Here is an 18,447-nt window from a genome sequence, read left to right as displayed (position 1 = left end):
CAACGGGGTGGGAACCGGACTAGTTGATGCGATGTGTAGTCAGCGCACGACGTTAGGTGACGCCATATCCGTACATACGTACATATGTACGTTATTTTTAAATACAAATTTAAAGACAGCAACTATTTTGGTAGAATACAGTAATGGCTGTCCTTCCAATAAAATAGCTTGCATCGGACATTCCGACCTTAACAACTATCACTGTACAAGCTTATACTATACCTAATACAGTATTCAAAATCTCCGTTTGAAGCATTTAATTTTGTACACGCAAGATCCGTAAATTTTAAATCAAAGCTGATGCATATCTTCTCAATGTTCATCAGCAATGTTTTTTACGTATTTAGCTATTTCTTGTGTTTCTTATATACTGTACCAGCTAACAAATATATTTTGTGGCGTGTTTTTATTAAATTAAACTCATCTTTTGTTTTTTTTTTTTTGCAATATTGAATATTTTGTATTGTTGCATCCCAAGCGTAGATGCTTTGTTACTGCACGAAGCTCAAAAAACCAGCGGTTAAGTAAACATGGCACAAAAAATGCGAGAAGGTTGAGCATTCAACCGTCGACTGGTTGTCTGCCAGAATTGACAAAATGCTTAAGTGTTTACTATTTAAGCAAAGAGAGTTAGCTATTTTTCACTTAGTGTGACAACGTCCACTAACTTCAACATATCCGAGAAAAAGACGTCCAGGTGGCATTATTTGTGAACCCAATTGTATTATCATAGAGAACTGTAGTTTTTGTTAAACGTAATCGTCCTCAACCTTTAAGTGACGCTAGTGATAAACTGTAAGTGGCTAAAAAAATTTTTACAACAAAAAAAAATACAAAATAATTTAATAAAATAAAAAATACAAATAATAATAATTGAAATACCAATAATAAAATTAATACATAATAACTTTACACACAGTGCCGGTTTCAAATGTACAGTATAAATATTTTTAAATATTTCCAAACATAATAAAGAAATTAAAAATGAATTGCATACAAAATTTTCAAATAAACGGAATGACTTTAAGACTTTGTTTTGGCTCCAACGGTTAAAGGAATTAATATGTGTATATAATACTTATATTGGAGGGCTATGTCGAGTAAAAGAACTGTAAAACTTAAGTGTAACTTATGGGCATAAAATACTCACTTTAAATATGCGTAATTTATCAAAAAATTTTTAAGAAATTCCAATGAAAGTGTTCACACAACAAAGTTGTACAAATATAGAAATATTAATTATTTACATACTTGTGCATTGTTAAACAATTACTGAAATATATACGCCTTTTGGAAAAGTCGTTATTACTGCAGAAATCCTTGAATCGTCAAAGTATGAAAATATCCATTTATTATATAATATCTTTATATATGAAATTCTTCTGTACGTGTGTATGTCACAGAACGCCTCCTAAAGGGCTGGACCGATTTGCATGAAATTTTTGGTGTATCTTCATGTAGATTCGAGGGTTGTAGTCACCATTCGGTCCAATTTAAATAGTGCATTTAACCAATTTTTGATTTATAAATTTTTTTGATATTTTATATTTGCCAAAAAAAGATGGCGCCATTATTACTGTATAGTACCTCCAAATCTTCAGTCCAATTATTTTATTATGTGTGTTTAATTTCATACTTTGTTTACCATCCTAATATATCCTTAAAATATCATTCAGGCCAACGTCTGTCATACACACAGTTTTTTCATTCATCAAAATTCGAATGATATAATTTATGTACATTTTCGAAGACAACGATTAAAGTGCCGGTGTGAGCACTTATGTTAGCAATGTTTGAACTGTTAGTCATCTCTTTTATTGTTTTGTATAAACTATTTTTAGTCTAGTTTTCAACAATAATTTTTGCAGTGATTCTACCTAGCTTGTATTAGCTTTCTGTCTAGATCTGATTCCTGAATTATAATTTTGATTTTGCTTTATAGGAGATTTATATAATTTGTGATTAAATCCATCAGAATTATTGGTCCATTGGAGTTTTGTAATGACCGTACTCTTCAATTGATGACTTCTAACATATTTTTACATATTTGTTTCCCCGTAACATTTGAGCCATATTACAATCTTCAATTCACCGATATTTGCCACCGGTTCTTGCAAAGTATTTTGAATGACTGAAGAAACTTGTGAAATCCCTATGGGAGTTTAATGTTTTATTAATAAATAATGAATAGATTTTACTGTTTTGCAACTCGACAAGCCCATCATTTTATCAATGCAGGAATTAAAAAAAAATGTCATATACTAAACTTGACTTTAGTTTTATCACCGGCTCTTCTTTGTCCTCCCACTAATTCACATCTCGTCACAATTATCATGATTGCTTCCCCTGGCATTTCATTTTAGTTTAGTCTTATTGCTTATGCGTTAAATACATAGTGATAAATAACTTTCTGTTTTAAGGGAGCCATCCCATGTGATGGACTGTTTTTTAGAATTTTTTAAGTTTAATATCATTTATTAACATATATTTCGACAGTATAAATATAAAGGAATTTAACCTAAAAATATTGGTGGAAATCATTTTTTGTTTCAATCCAATCGAAATTTTGAGAGTTTTCATATGTTTGCTGTTTTCATATTTTTGAAATACGATGGAAGAAAGTTTGAAAAACACAGTTTTGAGAAAAATTTTTCTTCAAAATGTGGATGATGATTCAAGGTGATTTTTTTCAATTTGATCATTTGACCTCTTTTTTCAACATTAAGACAACTTTTTCATATTTAATTATCATTCTTCAATCGTCTGCAACTGTCAAAATGTTTCATTTACCTTGAATAAAAGTTTAAAGTATAGGAATATCCTATAAAATAATAAAAAGGTTAAACATTTCAAATTATAACGGTTCTTTAATAAAAGAACCCAATTTTTGATAATTTTTAAACAGTTTTGACTGCAGAAAAAATATATTTATTAACCCAATATCTTTAAGATTTTAGGTACATGCTTTGATAGTACTATAAACGGAAACCTCTGAAAATTTCGTTTTGAGATACTGCACGTTTTTTGACATTTGTATGCAATATTTAGATGGTTGCTTTTAACAGTATATTTTCAAGATATTATACATTCAAATTATGCACAAAAATTATTAATCGTTTGAAAATTATAACCCGTATATTTGGCTTAACCTTAAAGTTGCATTGTGATTTCGTTTTGAACTCAACACTGGCTTAGTCTACTGTGACAATAAATTTCTTTATATTTTCTATAATCTAATTATTCATGTATACAAGAAAAAAAATCCATGTAAAAAAAAAGTTCATTCAATGGTCATTGATCATTGTTGAAGTATTTCCCACGGGAATAACACGTTTTAAATGTTCATTTGCATAACATATATATCATATCTACATATGTAAGTATGTTAGTGGAATGAATTTGATTTAAGCTACCAAATTAAGAAGGCATAAGAAACCAGTAAATCCCATATGCCTTAAGTAAATCTTCATCTTAATACCCACATATTTCTTTTATTATTTAAACAAAAAAAGAAAGCCTGAACATCAAGGTCATGGTATTACCGAACGAAAGCAACATATGTGCGGTCAGTAAATTACTCTCTGCATATTGCATTTCGATACACAGTGATCTGTGTATATACATACATCATACTTGCATACAAATAAATGCCTTAATGTCAAGTTTGTTTGGTTGGTGATTTGACGTTGGCGCTATTAAATATATACTATACAAACATATAAATATTTTGCAACGTCTGGTTTGAAACGGAATATTTAATTTGGATGCTGTAAATGCAAATGTGCCTTTATCCAGCGAAATTTCATTTCTGCATTGATTAAAATTCGCATTTAAAGTCAAGGCCACAAGCGTATTGAATAGCTGTCATTAGGGTTATTATTATTATTATTTTTATTATATACATACATACAGAGATAAGTTGTCAACGCTTTGGGTGAAATACGACATCTTTATGTCTGTCATTGATGTTACGAAATGGGAAATTGCATGGGTAGGTTCACTAGTAACTATTACGACATGCAGTTGTCGTATGCGCATAACATAACTTGTTTGTAATCAAAGAAACTAAACTTGAAACTAGAAAAAGATGGTTAACATTTTGTAAACAGAGTTAGTTAGTTAGTATTATAATAGCAGCTAATAATTGGCAAAAAAAAAGTTAGTTAGGAAAATTAATATGAAACAAGTGAGACTCTTTAAGCTTTAACAGTCAAAATAAACTATAATTAATATAATATTTATAACCAATTATTTTTTTATTCTTCTTTTCGCACATGATTTTGGATAGTAGGCAACGAATTTTACAAATCATTGTTCAGTGTTAAGGAATCAATGTGATTTTTCACTGGCAAAGATGGGTCCGGGGGAAAAATGTCCAACGTTGTTTGCCTTGCTTTATTTTCTATTTTGCTCTTCAGTGATTTATAACGGCAAATAGCTGAGTTAGGGGGTCATCCCTTTTTAAAGGAATTTTTTAGAATTCTGTTTAAGACCAGTAAACAGATATAATTTTAAGTTTATTATATTTATTAACATATATATCGACAGTATAACTATTTTTAGCTAAAAATATTGTGTAGAACATGAGTTACAGCGCACTGAATACCTCCGTTTCGAAAAAATAGACTCGCACTTCCAGCACGATTCCGGCTGATTGGCTTATCGGATACAAAAAAATTAGCGGCGTTTTAATCTGTAAGTTTAAATGGGTGGAATGAAAATTGGAATGGAATATACCAAAATTAGACTTTTGTTAGACATTTAAAAAAAATTGGAGAATTTTGTGTTTTTTTTCGTTTTCTACTAAAAAAAAATAAATAAATATAACATTTTAGGTTTCATTTCTAACAGAGCGGTTACATTTGCTGAGTCTACACTCCAAATTTCAAATTTGCCGTTTAGAGATACGATGGTGCAAAATTTGAAAAACACAGTTTTGTGAAAAACGTCAAAGTTTCCAGCGGCAAACTCAGCTCCTTCTTCTAACTGTTGTATCTTTAAAATGACTTCGAGTTTTCAAAAATGACATTACTACGGTATTCTAGATATGTTAAGAAAGCAATTTATGATAAAAAATCAAATTTTCGAACCCATCACATGGGATGACCTCCTTAATTTCTCGAGAAACTTTAGCGATAGTTATACACAGGGTCATTTCCTAGAATGATGTTTATTACTTGTTCGAAATATAAAAATGCTTTCGACAAATTTAATGATGTTAACAGTTTGGATAAAACAGTATTTGTATTTTCATGAAGTGTAGGTTCTCCCTGCATGACTTCGCCGTATAAATGGTATTCCCTTAATGCTCGTTCAAATCTAGAAAGCCCGTTATGCCTAATTTCAGGAAATAAATTAATTTCTGCATTAAAACTTTTTACACATTTTGCCCACATTTTTTCCAAAAATTTGTTCATTTTGTTAATTTTAATTCCTTTCAAAATTCACCGATGCTGTCAGTAAAATCCTTTTAGTTTTTCCAATTTATTTAAGTTGTTATATTGCATCCCGAAAAAATTACAGTTTGGTGTGATTTATGGGCCGGCGATGTTATTAGGCCGTACTTTTTCCGTGATGATCAAGATCGACACGTTACTGTGAATTGGAATCGCTACCGCTCAATGATAACCGAATATGATAATAATAATATATATATATTGGTTTTTGTTTTATCAACTTTTACTTTTGTATTACTCTTACTGTAAAACCCTTTATAACTGTACTTTCATTTTAGCAACAACTGCGGTGCGACAAAAGCTTTTGCGTGGGAGAGAATTTGGTCTCGCCAAAGAAGTACCAAATTTGTAATTATGTTATATTGGCGCTTATACGTCGGCGTATTGCAGTTTGCAGTTTTTACTGTGAGGAAATAAAAAATATATTCTTTGTAACAAATTTTAACGTTCGTCTCATATTTCTAAATTTTGTTAGGATCTGTTGTCTACTGCAATACATGCGTACAGTGATGAAACCGAAGATAGTGTACTGTTTTCACTTGGCCCACGATCGGTCCGACAGGTTTCACCTGGCTATGGCAATATCAATAAGATCGACGTTAAATGTGACACCTCAGATGGAATGCAGGTGACAATAGATTTTGCCGACAATTTTAATGGAATAATTTATAGTCAAGGCTACTACAACGACCCAAAATGTCGGTGAGTAATTATTGAATTCGGAGTAGGGATACTACACCACATACTTTTTTTTTGATAAATTTCAAAATTAAATTTTATAACCGGTTATCTTGGACTTACATTTACTCAATATTTATCAGGTATGTAACTGCTGGAAGGAATGAACAACATTTCACCTTACACGTTCCTTATGATGGTTGTGGCAGTAAGCCTTCTTGTGCGGCCTGTGCGTCTTATGACAACATTTTGATCATACAAAATGATGAAAGCGTTCAAAGTGCTTGGGATACTGGCAGAAAAATTACTTGTAGTCGAAACAATGAGCAAGAAAAGACCGTATTTTTTCAACCCTTTGTCGTTGATATGCTGGAGGTAATATCCGTGAATACCGCAGAAGGTCCGGTCGAATGTTGGATGGAACTCGGTATAGGTGTGCCACCAAAACTGACCCCAATCAGTGGGGCAATTAAACTTGGCACTGATATTTCATTTACCATTAATATTAAACATATGACGAAAAAGTGGGACATTAATATTCTGCAATGCTACGCCTACGATGATGCAGATTTCAATGCAAGGTCAACAAACAAGCTTCAATTATCTAATGAAAATGGTTGTTCAACGAAGAAAAACATCTTTGGTGAATGGACTAAATTGGAAAAACATACAGAATCCACCACAGTGTATTACAACACATTAAAAGCCTTCAAATTTCCCGATCGCTCGCAAGTATTTTTGAAATGCGACATTGAATTATGCAGTGAATATTGTGAAAAAAATTTAATATGCATAAACGAGATTGAAACTCCAGGAAGAACTACAATCAAATCTGCGTCGATCACTCCACATAAAAATACGAAACCCACTAGACCAACCACCATTGGTAACGAAATAGTGTTTACTCTTCAAACATCGAAAACACAATGCTATCCAGGTTCAGCTGACCCCTTATGCGTACAAGCCGTGGTAACTACTCCATCGAGTCACTGTTATCAAGGTTCCAAAGACCCAGGATGTGCGGAGAACCAAATCTCAACAACGAGAGCTCCACAAGCAACTCCAATTACTCAAAAACCACCAATATCTGAAGCACCCAAATGCTATCCTGGGTCTTCAGATCCGAAATGCATACCAAGTACTTATCTCCCTCCTACAACAACACAAAGTTTTCCAATCACAACATCCGCTACAGATTGCTATGTCGGCTCAAAAGATCCACGATGTAGGCATACAACTAGACCCAATAATAAACCAACCACATTTGGAACTAAAAAACTGATAACTACTGAAACATTCAAACCTAGATGTTACGTAGGTTCAACAGATCCTGCCTGCTCAACTGTTCCAGTTCCTACACCGCCAAACTTTTGCTATCCAGGGTCAAAAGATCCATCGTGTTCACAAGTTAAAACGACAGTTCCAAACACTTCTCCAACGATTCGTACAACGCAAAAACCTAATTGCTATCCCAGATCAAATGATCCAGAATGCCTTAACTGCTTCCCAGGTTCATCTGATCCAAGATGTCCTAAAGTTTCAACAACTTCTAAACCTGGTTGTTATCCAGGTTCAACTGATCCTAAATGTCTACCTGCGACATATCTTCCTCCAACAACATCGCCTAGACTGCCACATATTACAACTAGGCTTGATTGCTTCGAAGGTTCTACAAATCCACGGTGCGCAACTTATACAAAACCAGCAACTCAGGTGATCATTACACCTACAAAGTCACCTTGTTACCCTGGTTCAACTGAACACAATTGCCAACAAGTTTCGCCAACAACAATTAAACCTCTCTGTTACCCAGGATCCACAGATCCTCAATGTTATCAAGGAATTTCAACCACTTTGAAACCAAAATTACCACCAATATCAGCTGCACCAAAATGCTATCCGGGATCTTCAGATCCGAATTGCTTACCAAGTACTTATCTTCCTCCTACAACAACATATAGTTTTCCAATCACAACATCCGTTACAGATTGCTATGTCGGCTCGAAAGATCCACGATGTAGGCAAACTACTAGACCCACTAAACCAACCACATTTGGAACTAAAAAAGTGATAACTACTGAAACATTCAAACCAAAATGTTACGTAGGTTCTGCAGATCCTGCCTGCTCAACAGTTACAGTTCCTACAGCGCCAAACCTTTGCTATCCAGGGTCAAAAGATCCATCGTGTACACAGGTTAAAACGACAACTCCAAGAACCCTTCAAACGATTCGTACAACGCAAAAACCTAGATGTTACCCCGGCACAAATGATCCAGAATGCCTTAACTGTTTCTTAGGTTCACCTGATCCAAGATGTCCTAAAGTTTCAACAACTTCTAAACCTGGTTGTTATCCAGGTTCAACTGATCCAAAGTGTCAACCAGCCACATATCTTCCTCCAACAACATCACCTAGACCGCCACCAATTACAACTCGACTTAATTGTTTCGAAGGTTCTACAAATCCTCGGTGCTCAACTTATAAAAAACCAACAACTCAGCTGATCATTACACCTACAAAGTCACCTTGTTACCCTGGTTCAACTGATCCCAATTGCCAACAAGTTCCGCCAACAACAATTAAAATTCGCTGCTACCCAGGATCCACAGATCTACAATGTACACAAGGAATTACAACCACGTCGAAACCAAAATTACCAAGAATATCAGCTGCACCAAAATGCTATCCGTGGTCTTCAGATCCGAAATGCATACCAAGTACTTATCTTCCTCCTACAACAACATATAGTGTTCCAATCACAACAGCCGCTACATATTGCTATGTCGGCTCGAAAGATCCACGATGTAGGCAAACTACTAAACCCACTAAACCAACCACATTTGGAACTAAAAAAGTGATAACTACTGAAACATTCAAACCAAAATGTTACGTAGGTTCTACAGATCCTACCTGCTCAACAGTTCCAGTTCCTTCAGCGCTAAACCTTTGCTATACAGGGTCAAAAGATCCATCGTGTTCACAAGTTAAAACGACTACTCCAAGAACCCCTCAAACGATTCGTACAACGCAAAAACCTAGATGTTACCCAGGATCAAATGATCCAGAATGTCTTAACTGTTTCCCAGGTTCACCTGATCCAAGATGTCCTAAAGTTTCAACAACTTCTAAACCTGGTTGTTATCCAGGATCAACTGATCCAAAGTGTCAACCTGCGACATATCTTCCTCCAACAACATCACCTAGACCGCCACCAATTACAACTCGACTTAATTGTTTCGAAGGTTCTACAAATCCTCGGTGCTCAACTTATAAAAAACCAACAACTCAGGTGATCATTACACCTACAAAGTCACCTTGTTACTCTGGTTCAACTGATCCCAATTGCCGACAAGTTCTGCCAACAACAATTGAAACTCGCTGCTACCCAGGATCCACAGATCCACAATGTACACATGGAATTACAACCACGTTGAAACCAAAATTACCACCAATATCAGAAACACCAAAATGCTATCCAGAGTCTTCAGATCCGAAATGCATACCAAGCACTTATCTTCCTCCTACAACAACACAAAGTGTTCCAATCACAACATCCGTTACAGATTGCTATGTCGGCTCGAAAGATCCACGATGTAGGCAAACTATTAGACCCCCTAAACCAACCACATTTGGAACTAAAAAAGTGATAACTACTGAAACATTCAAACCAAAATGTCACATAGGTTCTGCAGATCCTACCTGTTCAACAGTTCCAGTTCCTATAGCGCCAAACCTTTGCTATCCTGGGTCAAAAGATCCATCGTGTTCACAGGTTAAAACGACAACTTCAAGAACCCCTCAAACGATTCGTACAACGCAAAAACCTAGATGTTACCCCGGATCGAATGATCCAGAATGTCTTAACTGTTTCCCAGGTTCACCTGATCCAAGATGTCCTAAAGTTTCAACAACTTCTAAACCTGGTTGTTATCCAGGATCAACTGATCCAAAGTGTCAACCTGCGACATATCTTCCTCCAACAACATCACCTAGATCGCCGCCCATTACAACTCGACTTAATTGCTTCGAAGGTTCTACAGATCCACGGTGTTCAACTTACACAAAACCAACAACTCAGGTGATCATTACACCTACAAAGTCACCTTGTTACCCTGGTTCAACTGAACACAATTGCCAACAAGTTTCGCCAACAACAATTAAAACTCTCTGTTACCCAGGATCCACAGATCCTCAATGTTCTCAAGGAATTACAACCACGTTGAAGCCAAAATTACCACCAATATCAGCAGCACCAAAATGCTATCCGGGGTCTTCAGAACCGAAATGCTTACCAAGTACTTATCTTCCTCCTACAACAACATATAGTGTTCCAATCACAACATCCGTTACAGATTGCTATGTCGGCTCGAAAGATCCACGGTGTAGGCAAACTACTAGACCCACTGAACCAATCACATTTGGAACTAAAAAGGTGATAACTACTGAAACATTCAAACCAAAATGTTACGTAGGTTCTTCAGATCCTGCCTGCTCAACAGTTCCAGTTCCTACAGCGCCAAACCTTTGCAATCCAAGGTCAAAAGATCCATCGTGTTCACAGGTTAAAACGACTACTCCAAGAACCCCTCAAACGATTCGAACAACGCAAAAACCAAGATGTTACCCCGGAGCAAATGATCCAGAATGTCTTAACTGTTTTCTAGGTTCACCTGATCCAAGATGTCCTAAAGTTTCAACAACTTCTAAACCTGGTTGTTATCCAGGATCAACTGATCCAAAGTGTCAACCTGCGACATATCTTCCTCCAACAACATCACCTAGATCGCCGCCCATTACAACTCGACTTAATTGCTTCGAAGGTTCTACAGATCCACGGTGTTCAACTTACACAAAACCAACAACTCAGGTGATCATTACACCTACAAAGTCACCTTGTTACCCTGGTTCAACTGATCCCAATTGCCGACAAGTTCTGCCAACAACAATTGAAACTCGCTGCTACCCAGGATCCATAGATCCACAATGTGCACAAGGAATTACAACCCCGTTGAAACCAAAATTACCACAAATATCAGAAACACCGAAATGCTATACAGGGTCTTCAGATCCGAAATGCATACCAAGTACTTATCTTCCTCCTACAACAACACAAAGGGTTCCAATCACAACATTCGCTACAGATTGCTATGTCGGCTCGCAAGATCCACGATGTAGGCAAACTATTAGACCCACTAAACCAACCACATTTGGAACTAAAAAAGTGATAACTACTGAAACATTCAAACCAAAATGTTACGTAGGTTCTACAGATCCTGCCTGCTCAACAGTTCCAGTTCCTACAACGCCAAACCTTTGCTATCCAGGGTCAAAAGATCCATCGTGTTCACAGGTTAAAACGACAACTCCAAGAAGCCCTCAAACGATTCGTACAACGCAAAAACCTAGATGTTACCCCGGATCAAATGATCCAGAATGTCTTAACTGTTTCCTAGGTTCACCTGATCCAAGATGTCCTAAAGTTTCAACAACTTCTAAACCTGGTTGTTATCCAGGTTCAACTGATCCTAAGTGTCAACCCGCAACATACCTTCCTCCCACAACTTCAAGTAGACGGACAACTAAGCCAAACACTTTACTGACTAAAACACCAACAATAACTAGGGAAAGAATAAGTTCTACTACTGCGAGATCTTGCTATCCCGGTTCCATTAATCCACAGTGTCCACGAACAGGTTATGTTGGTACAAGTAGAATTCCAGCTACATACTTACCACCACTTAGTGAACCGGGCTATGATCGTTCTATAAGGACGCCGAAAAAAACACTATTCGATGAAATCAACAGATTGGCTCTATATAGCAATAACGTTTTTGATGTAAATGAAGCGGAAGATAGTGACAGTAAGCGCACTCGTCGAGATCTTACTGAATCACTGGCTGAAGTTAGTGAAGCTGCCGAGTTAGACAACGTGGCGTTAATCAAATGGTGTGGTAACTAAAAAGATTACGAAACGTGAATCTAATTTGCCACAACGAAAACAACTCATTAAGCTTACGGTAGGTGTACGAAAAGGATTCACCGTTGCTTAAGTAGCTACTGCTAGATCAATTTATTAGAAATAGTATGTTATATTTACTTAGAAATAACCGCTCCAGGAAGGCAAATACTCGTACAGGATTACTGCGTATTTGAATATATTTATATTTTGTTGTTATAATGCATCGCTTTAGTTAAGTCTTATAGATAGATTGTACCGCCTATGAGCTATTCAACAACGAATATATACTGTTCAAATCCTACGAATACGATTCTGTTAAATAAATTTATATTATGATTTTTTACTTCAGAGTTAATATATGTATTGCCGCTCATATCTTCAATATTTGTTTAGAAATGTGTGTGTGTAGATACTAATGTAGCTTATAATAAATAATAAAGTAATCGACACTCGCCGAGACAAATATGTAAGTTTTGTATGTTTTATTCATGAACAAATTACCAGATCATTTAGTTTAAAGTAGTTTAGAAGGCAGTGAACTCACCAAAAGATATCTTTAAATTTTGATTGGAATTGTTTAGGACAAGAGAGCGGGGCTCGGCAAGAGTATAGTGTAGCAGTTAAAGTTCTGAAATTCGGTATTATCGATCACAACCGACCGTCAACAAAATTGCTGTTGAAGTTTGAACGAAATTATAAAAGAACAAAGACAATGATGACAGTTATAACATCTTCGATTATTAGACTTCCTCAAATAGTTATATTTATAGGTATATTGGTATTAATTAGTAATATATTAGCAATTATACATATGTATATCTGTATCTATATTATATATCTAAATTAAGTAACTATCATGTAAATTGGTTTATGCATTTTCCGAAAATTTAGTCCCCGACGTATTTTTAGATTGTGCTCTAAAAGTAGCTTATCTTCACACAAAGTTATTTCATCATGGCCATCGTCTGGGTAATTGGTATGTGCGTCCACATCGGTTGCAGTTGGAAACAAGTTCAAGTATGCCGTCAGAATTCCGTTGTTTCTGCTGTTCAAAGTAGACATCTCAGTAGACGACATAATTCAAATTTGTTTATTTGGTTGTAAAGTGCATTACTGCCTTCGGCTGTATGTTTATGAATCCCTTCCAATATATGAGAAACGATCGTATGTGAACGTACGGCTTGCGAGACAATGTGATATCAAAAGACCAAAACTAAATCTGGTTGAAACAGTTTTAAGAAACTAATACAAACTTTAAAAGACATTTCTGTTAAGTCTCTCTCTTAAATAACGTATGACTTAACTGCTTAACTCCTTGGGCTGTGCAATACTACTACTGTTACTAATACAAAAAAGGAATATATCTTCATATTAGTTTGTTACTACAAAAGCCATTACTTCTAGCCAACTTGTTTCCTCTACAAGGACAGTATTTTAAGCGCAAAAATTCGCACAACTTTAGTTTTTACCAATATGAACTAGATTTAGCTATTTAGCATATTTAATCAGTTTTTAGTTTTCAGTTTTCAATTCTATTACATATTCGTGAGCATGGTTTTATACTAGAATTCCAATGTAAGTAGGTGCCCTATACGTCGTCTGAGTGTAGCTAAATCAGTCTTGCTAAGTTCTATAATAAAGTTGTTACTTAAAACTAGTATCATAATTAATATAACTTCATTTGTTATATTATATATTTATCTATTACGTTGTGCAAATAGTCTTAGGATGCAACAAAAATTTGTCACTGTTAGAAACACGTGTAATTTTTATCGAGACGCTGCATTATTTTAAATCTTTGTAAATACATCACATTTTGTATAATACACGAAATCTATCATATACATACACAACTATCAAATATTTAATAGAAATAACATTTTATCGTATATATTGAGTAGTTCGTAAGCCTAACGACTTTGTATATTGGTGTTATGCAAATATTATTCTATTAACTTATTTTCCACTAAAATAAAATTTAGACGTGAGTGTTTATCTAGACAACTGATGTCAAATATATCATTTAATAGTTAATTCCATTATCTTTGTATATTATAAAACATAACAGTTATGGACAAAGATTTAGCCTACAAAATAAGAAATAGGGCTATCATCATATATACGAGAGCGATATTTTAACAATTTGATCAACTTAGAATAGTACTATTATCAATACTACTGCTCACACCACTTTAAATGCAGTACAAAAAACCTGTAGTCAATTTGTAGGTGTTAAATTTCCTAGTACGGAAACATACTTGTTATTACAATTTTTTATGAATGAAAAAAGAAAAATTATTTGTGACGTTTACAAAATATAACATAACGGTTTTAAATTTTTTAATTTAAACGTTAATATGTATTGTATTTCACTATGAGACAATGAGCTAAATCTGTCAATATCTGTATATACGTATTTAGAAAATATTTATATGAATTTTATTTATCTAAAACTATAGTTTGGATTTTTTCTTAAAATTAGTTGCATTGCAACAGTATATAGTTTCGTATTCGTAAACTAAGCTGCAATTGTTATAAAATATCTTGTGTCCGCAAACGCATTAAGTAAAGCAGTCGATTGTAGTGCAAACGTCGCATTACTATCATTGACAATGCCGTTATGATAATTGAATTTTACAAGAGGGCTAAGATTAAGAATATTGACAAACAAAATATTCCTTCGCTGACTATTTCATCACTCCCGATATAAAAATAATTTGCAAAATTAATCTTAAGCTAAAGGTCCATTTGCATCTCATAAATAACTAAATATTGTAAACATTCATAAACGAAACAGTGCTGCTGGACAAATTTCTGCAAATCTTTATGCGTTTAATCATCAATCAATCAACTGTTAGTGATAGTATGTTAGTCGCATCAGTATGTTTAGAGAAGAAACCCTAACAAGTAAATTGGTTTACCAATTATTCAGAAAATCGAATCCTCGACGTAGATTTAGATCGTGCTCTAAAAGTCGTATATCTTCACACAACGTTTTTTCATCATCGTCGTCATCGTATTCGTAATTGTTACGTTCGTCGTCATCGGATGTAGTTGTTGATGAGTTCGAGGATGCCGTCAGTATGCCGCTGTTGCTGCAATTGTGCATAAGTGTTGCTGACTCACCTTGTTCAAAGTAGACATCTGTGTAGACGGCATAATTGAAGTTTGTTTGTTTAGATGTGTTTAAGTCCACTAGTAATCCACCTTCGGTTGTATGCTTTTCACTATTTTCCCTAAAATATTTCTTTGACTTACTTTCACACTTATTCGTAGCACGCGATGTATGAGCTTGTGTTGCTAAAGCAGGTGGAATCTTTGCTACCTCTTGTGTTTTAGGTAATACGCGCTTATTTGCACCGCAATTATTGGTGGGGACTTTGCTACTCATATCATAGCCACTCTTCTGGTTTAAGTCACTTGATTCGTTTTTTCGTATCGTCTCCAAATGATTGTTTAAAGTGCTCTTTAACTCCTTCTGTAGCTGCTCATAGTTTTTAGTGAGAGTAGCATTTTCAGCCAAATTTACATTGCATGGTTCTTTTGAGGTGAGGAGTATAATATCACAGTTAGTGTTCAGGTTTACATCACTCAAATCGGTTTCATAATACTGCTGTTGCAGATCAATCTGAGACTTTGTGCGATAACTGAACGGTTGCGAATGCTCATCGCGGTATGCGCCCAAAACATCATCATAAATCATTTTTAGTGCCACTTTCTGGGCGGCGTATGTATGAAGGTTATTCCCGTCATAAAAATAATACGTTTTCTCGTCGTTATGTAATGCCTTTTGCGATCCCAATTTGGTATGTTTTTCAGCTTTGGTATATGTTTTTGTTGTAATAGGAGGAGGTGGCGGTGGCGACGATGGTGGTTTCAATTTTCCAAGTTGATGTGATTGTATGGTAGTTTTAGAGCGTGAAGCCAATGTATTTGACAATAGGTTTTGCGTCTGTTTAAAAATATTATCTGTCAGTAAATTTGTTGTTATACTATTATTGGCATTGGGAGAATAATTTTGTTCTCTGGATTTCGGTGACCCCTGCAAAATATGCTCGGCACTTGTAGTACTTATATTAGCAGAAGAAGCGCTGGACGAAGATGAATTTGAAGATAATGATGACGACGACGAAGACATGTTTCCAAAATAATTCAAAATTATTTCCGGTTTTATCAGCGTTTCATTGATGATTTCGTTCTGTTGATTTGCTTTTAAAGTATTCCAAAGCTGGCCATAGGTTGATTTGGTTGCGTTTATATCAGCTGAAATGCGTTGGGCTAGTGGATTTAAATGAGCAAAATAATCTTGTGCCACTTGAAGATTAAACGTGCTAAACTGGAAAGCGGCCATTTTTCAACACTATTTTTATGGAGCTTATCCAAACCGCTGTGCTCACACTCTGGTTACACTTCTATTCTAGACAATAGAAACATGTTTTGTACCTTTAGTAAGCGGTTTGATATAATGTTTATTTTAATTTGTATGGAAATTTATATTAACAACTTAATTATAAAGGACTAAGTTTTGTTTTATGTGGTGGCCCTATTCTCTTTGCAGGAGTAACAGGAACTAATAATAAAAATAATAAGCTTGATTTTAACCGAAAATTTTATACTACAGATCGAATACTGTTTGCAGCCGCAAACACCCGCAGACCGCCTTCAGAAAATGCTAGAACTTAATCAGCACATACACTGTTTAGACAGCAACACAGCCACCTAAGTATTAGGTATTGCACGCAATAAACATGGATGAAATATTAATAATACAAAAAATTATATTAAATATTTGTTTATGTGTGATAAAGCTACTAGCGTATACAAATCTAATTAAAATGTGTTCTGGTGGTGATTCGTTCGAATACTTAAGGTCCAGACCCAATGCTGGCTGGCTTTACTTGCTTTCGTTGACTTTGCGTACTTTGAATGCTTGTATGACCAAATGAACGCTTTGAACGTTTTCAAAATAATGTCATAATCACTGTTGCCACACACATAATTATTTGTATATCAAAGAGTGAAACAAAACTTGGTAATAGTTTCATGTTAAATGTTATATTATTATAAACTATTTGTAAATTTCTATGACCAAATGAACGCTTTCAAAATAATGTCATAATTACTGTTGCCACACACTTAATTATTTGTACATCAAAGAGTGAAACAAAACTTGCTAATAGTTTCATGTTAAATGTTATATTATTATAAACTATTTGTAAATTTCTACATACATATATTAAAAATTTAAAATATTCTACATTTTAGCTATTTGTACTGGCAAACGCATATGTGATCATTTTCACGTTTTTTATTACAGTAAAGTGTATCAGAATAAGCGTATGCTCCTTTTTGTTGATATTTTGTATCAAATATGTTATACTTTTAAATTTCTTTATAAAATTAAATTTGTATAAGTGTATAACTATAATAAATTCAGTCCCATTTAATGCAAGATTACCTCACACTGTATATAAATATTTCTTTGTATGTTACGTTTACTGCTTTCAACTTTGTATGCCGGATGAAGCTTCCAATATATTCCTTTATTTATGCAAACAGCTAGAAAACAAAACTTTGCCGGTATTTGGTCATTACCGTTTGCGACTCAGTATATACGGTAGAAAACCTTTGGTTTGTTTACATTATTTTTCATCTTTTAACACACCACCGAGGCGTACTTGGGTTGTGTGCTACGCGTTTTTTGCTACAAGTGTAGTAATTAGGGTGTTGTGCTAGCATTTATTCTTCACAAAAATTTTAGAGTCCCATGAACAGTACAATAAAAGCTCTTTATTCGCGGGGTATATGTTCTATAAATATGCCGCGAATACAGAATCTGTGAATACGGGATGGTAATTTATATGGGATTATAGGGGATAAGTTCTTATGTGACAAAAAAAATTAATAGGTATATAAAAAAATGATTTAATTGAAGTTTTTGAACATTTTAATTAATTATCTTAAGGCTAAGGCAATGGTTTGAAGAATTTTGTAATTTTTTTCTTGCTTAGCAGTTTCTAAAAGCTCCTTCAATTCAGACTGATACACAGCAGTCACATTAGCAATTTGTCTCTTAAAAATTAGACTTCGTTCACTTAGATTTTTCAAATTGAATGTCACGTCCAGTGTTTGTTGAAGCCTCTTCTTCAATAGGTTGTGAATTTAACATGTCCTCCAAGTCGGTTTAAGTCAAAAAAATTAAAAAAATTATTGAAAAAGTGAAGAGTTTATTGGTTCCATTTAATTTAAAGTCTTTTTTGAAAGTTTTCTAAAAAATGTGTAAAAACAAGTTCAGTTCCATGTGAGCCCGTTCTATATGGAAATATTACCAAAAGTTCAAAAATATTGCGAA

General features: G+C 34.5%; 2 protein-coding genes across 4 annotated transcripts; one reads left to right on the top strand and one right to left on the bottom strand.

The window, feature by feature from the left end:
* The first annotated feature begins 645 nt into the window (after nt 1–645).
* LOC105220306 (mucin-2) lies at nt 646–13,423 on the top strand. 2 transcript variants are annotated; one of them, XM_054235673.1, is made up of 4 exons: nt 646–795; nt 5,735–5,861; nt 5,932–6,158; nt 6,278–13,423. In XM_054235673.1, exons 2-4 carry the CDS (start codon nt 5,811–5,813, stop codon nt 12,093–12,095), a joined length of 6,096 nt encoding a protein of 2,031 aa, XP_054091648.1. In that variant the 5' UTR covers nt 646–795; nt 5,735–5,810; the 3' UTR covers nt 12,096–13,423. The 2 variants fall into 2 exon arrangements, with proteins under 2 accessions (XP_054091648.1, XP_054091649.1); XM_054235674.1 differs by lacking the exon at nt 646–795 and adding an exon at nt 4,549–4,695.
* LOC105220307 (uncharacterized) lies at nt 8,822–17,730 on the bottom strand. 2 transcript variants are annotated; one of them, XM_011196748.3, is made up of 2 exons: nt 17,554–17,730; nt 8,822–16,512 (listed from the first exon to the last, which is right to left on the bottom strand). In XM_011196748.3, exon 2 carries the CDS (start codon nt 16,444–16,446, stop codon nt 15,013–15,015), a length of 1,434 nt encoding a protein of 477 aa, XP_011195050.1. In that variant the 5' UTR covers nt 16,447–16,512; nt 17,554–17,730; the 3' UTR covers nt 8,822–15,012. The 2 variants fall into 2 exon arrangements, with proteins under 2 accessions (XP_011195050.1, XP_011195051.1); XM_011196749.3 differs by having other exon boundaries at nt 8,822–16,507.
* Nucleotides 17,731–18,447: the final 717 nt, after the last annotated feature.

This window comes from Zeugodacus cucurbitae, chromosome X (genome assembly GCF_028554725.1).
Source record: "Zeugodacus cucurbitae isolate PBARC_wt_2022May chromosome X, idZeuCucr1.2, whole genome shotgun sequence".
Taxonomy (NCBI): Eukaryota; Metazoa; Arthropoda; class Insecta; order Diptera; family Tephritidae; genus Zeugodacus; species Zeugodacus cucurbitae.
Note: the sequence above shows the minus strand (reverse complement) of the source record. Positions and strands in the feature narration are given on the sequence as shown.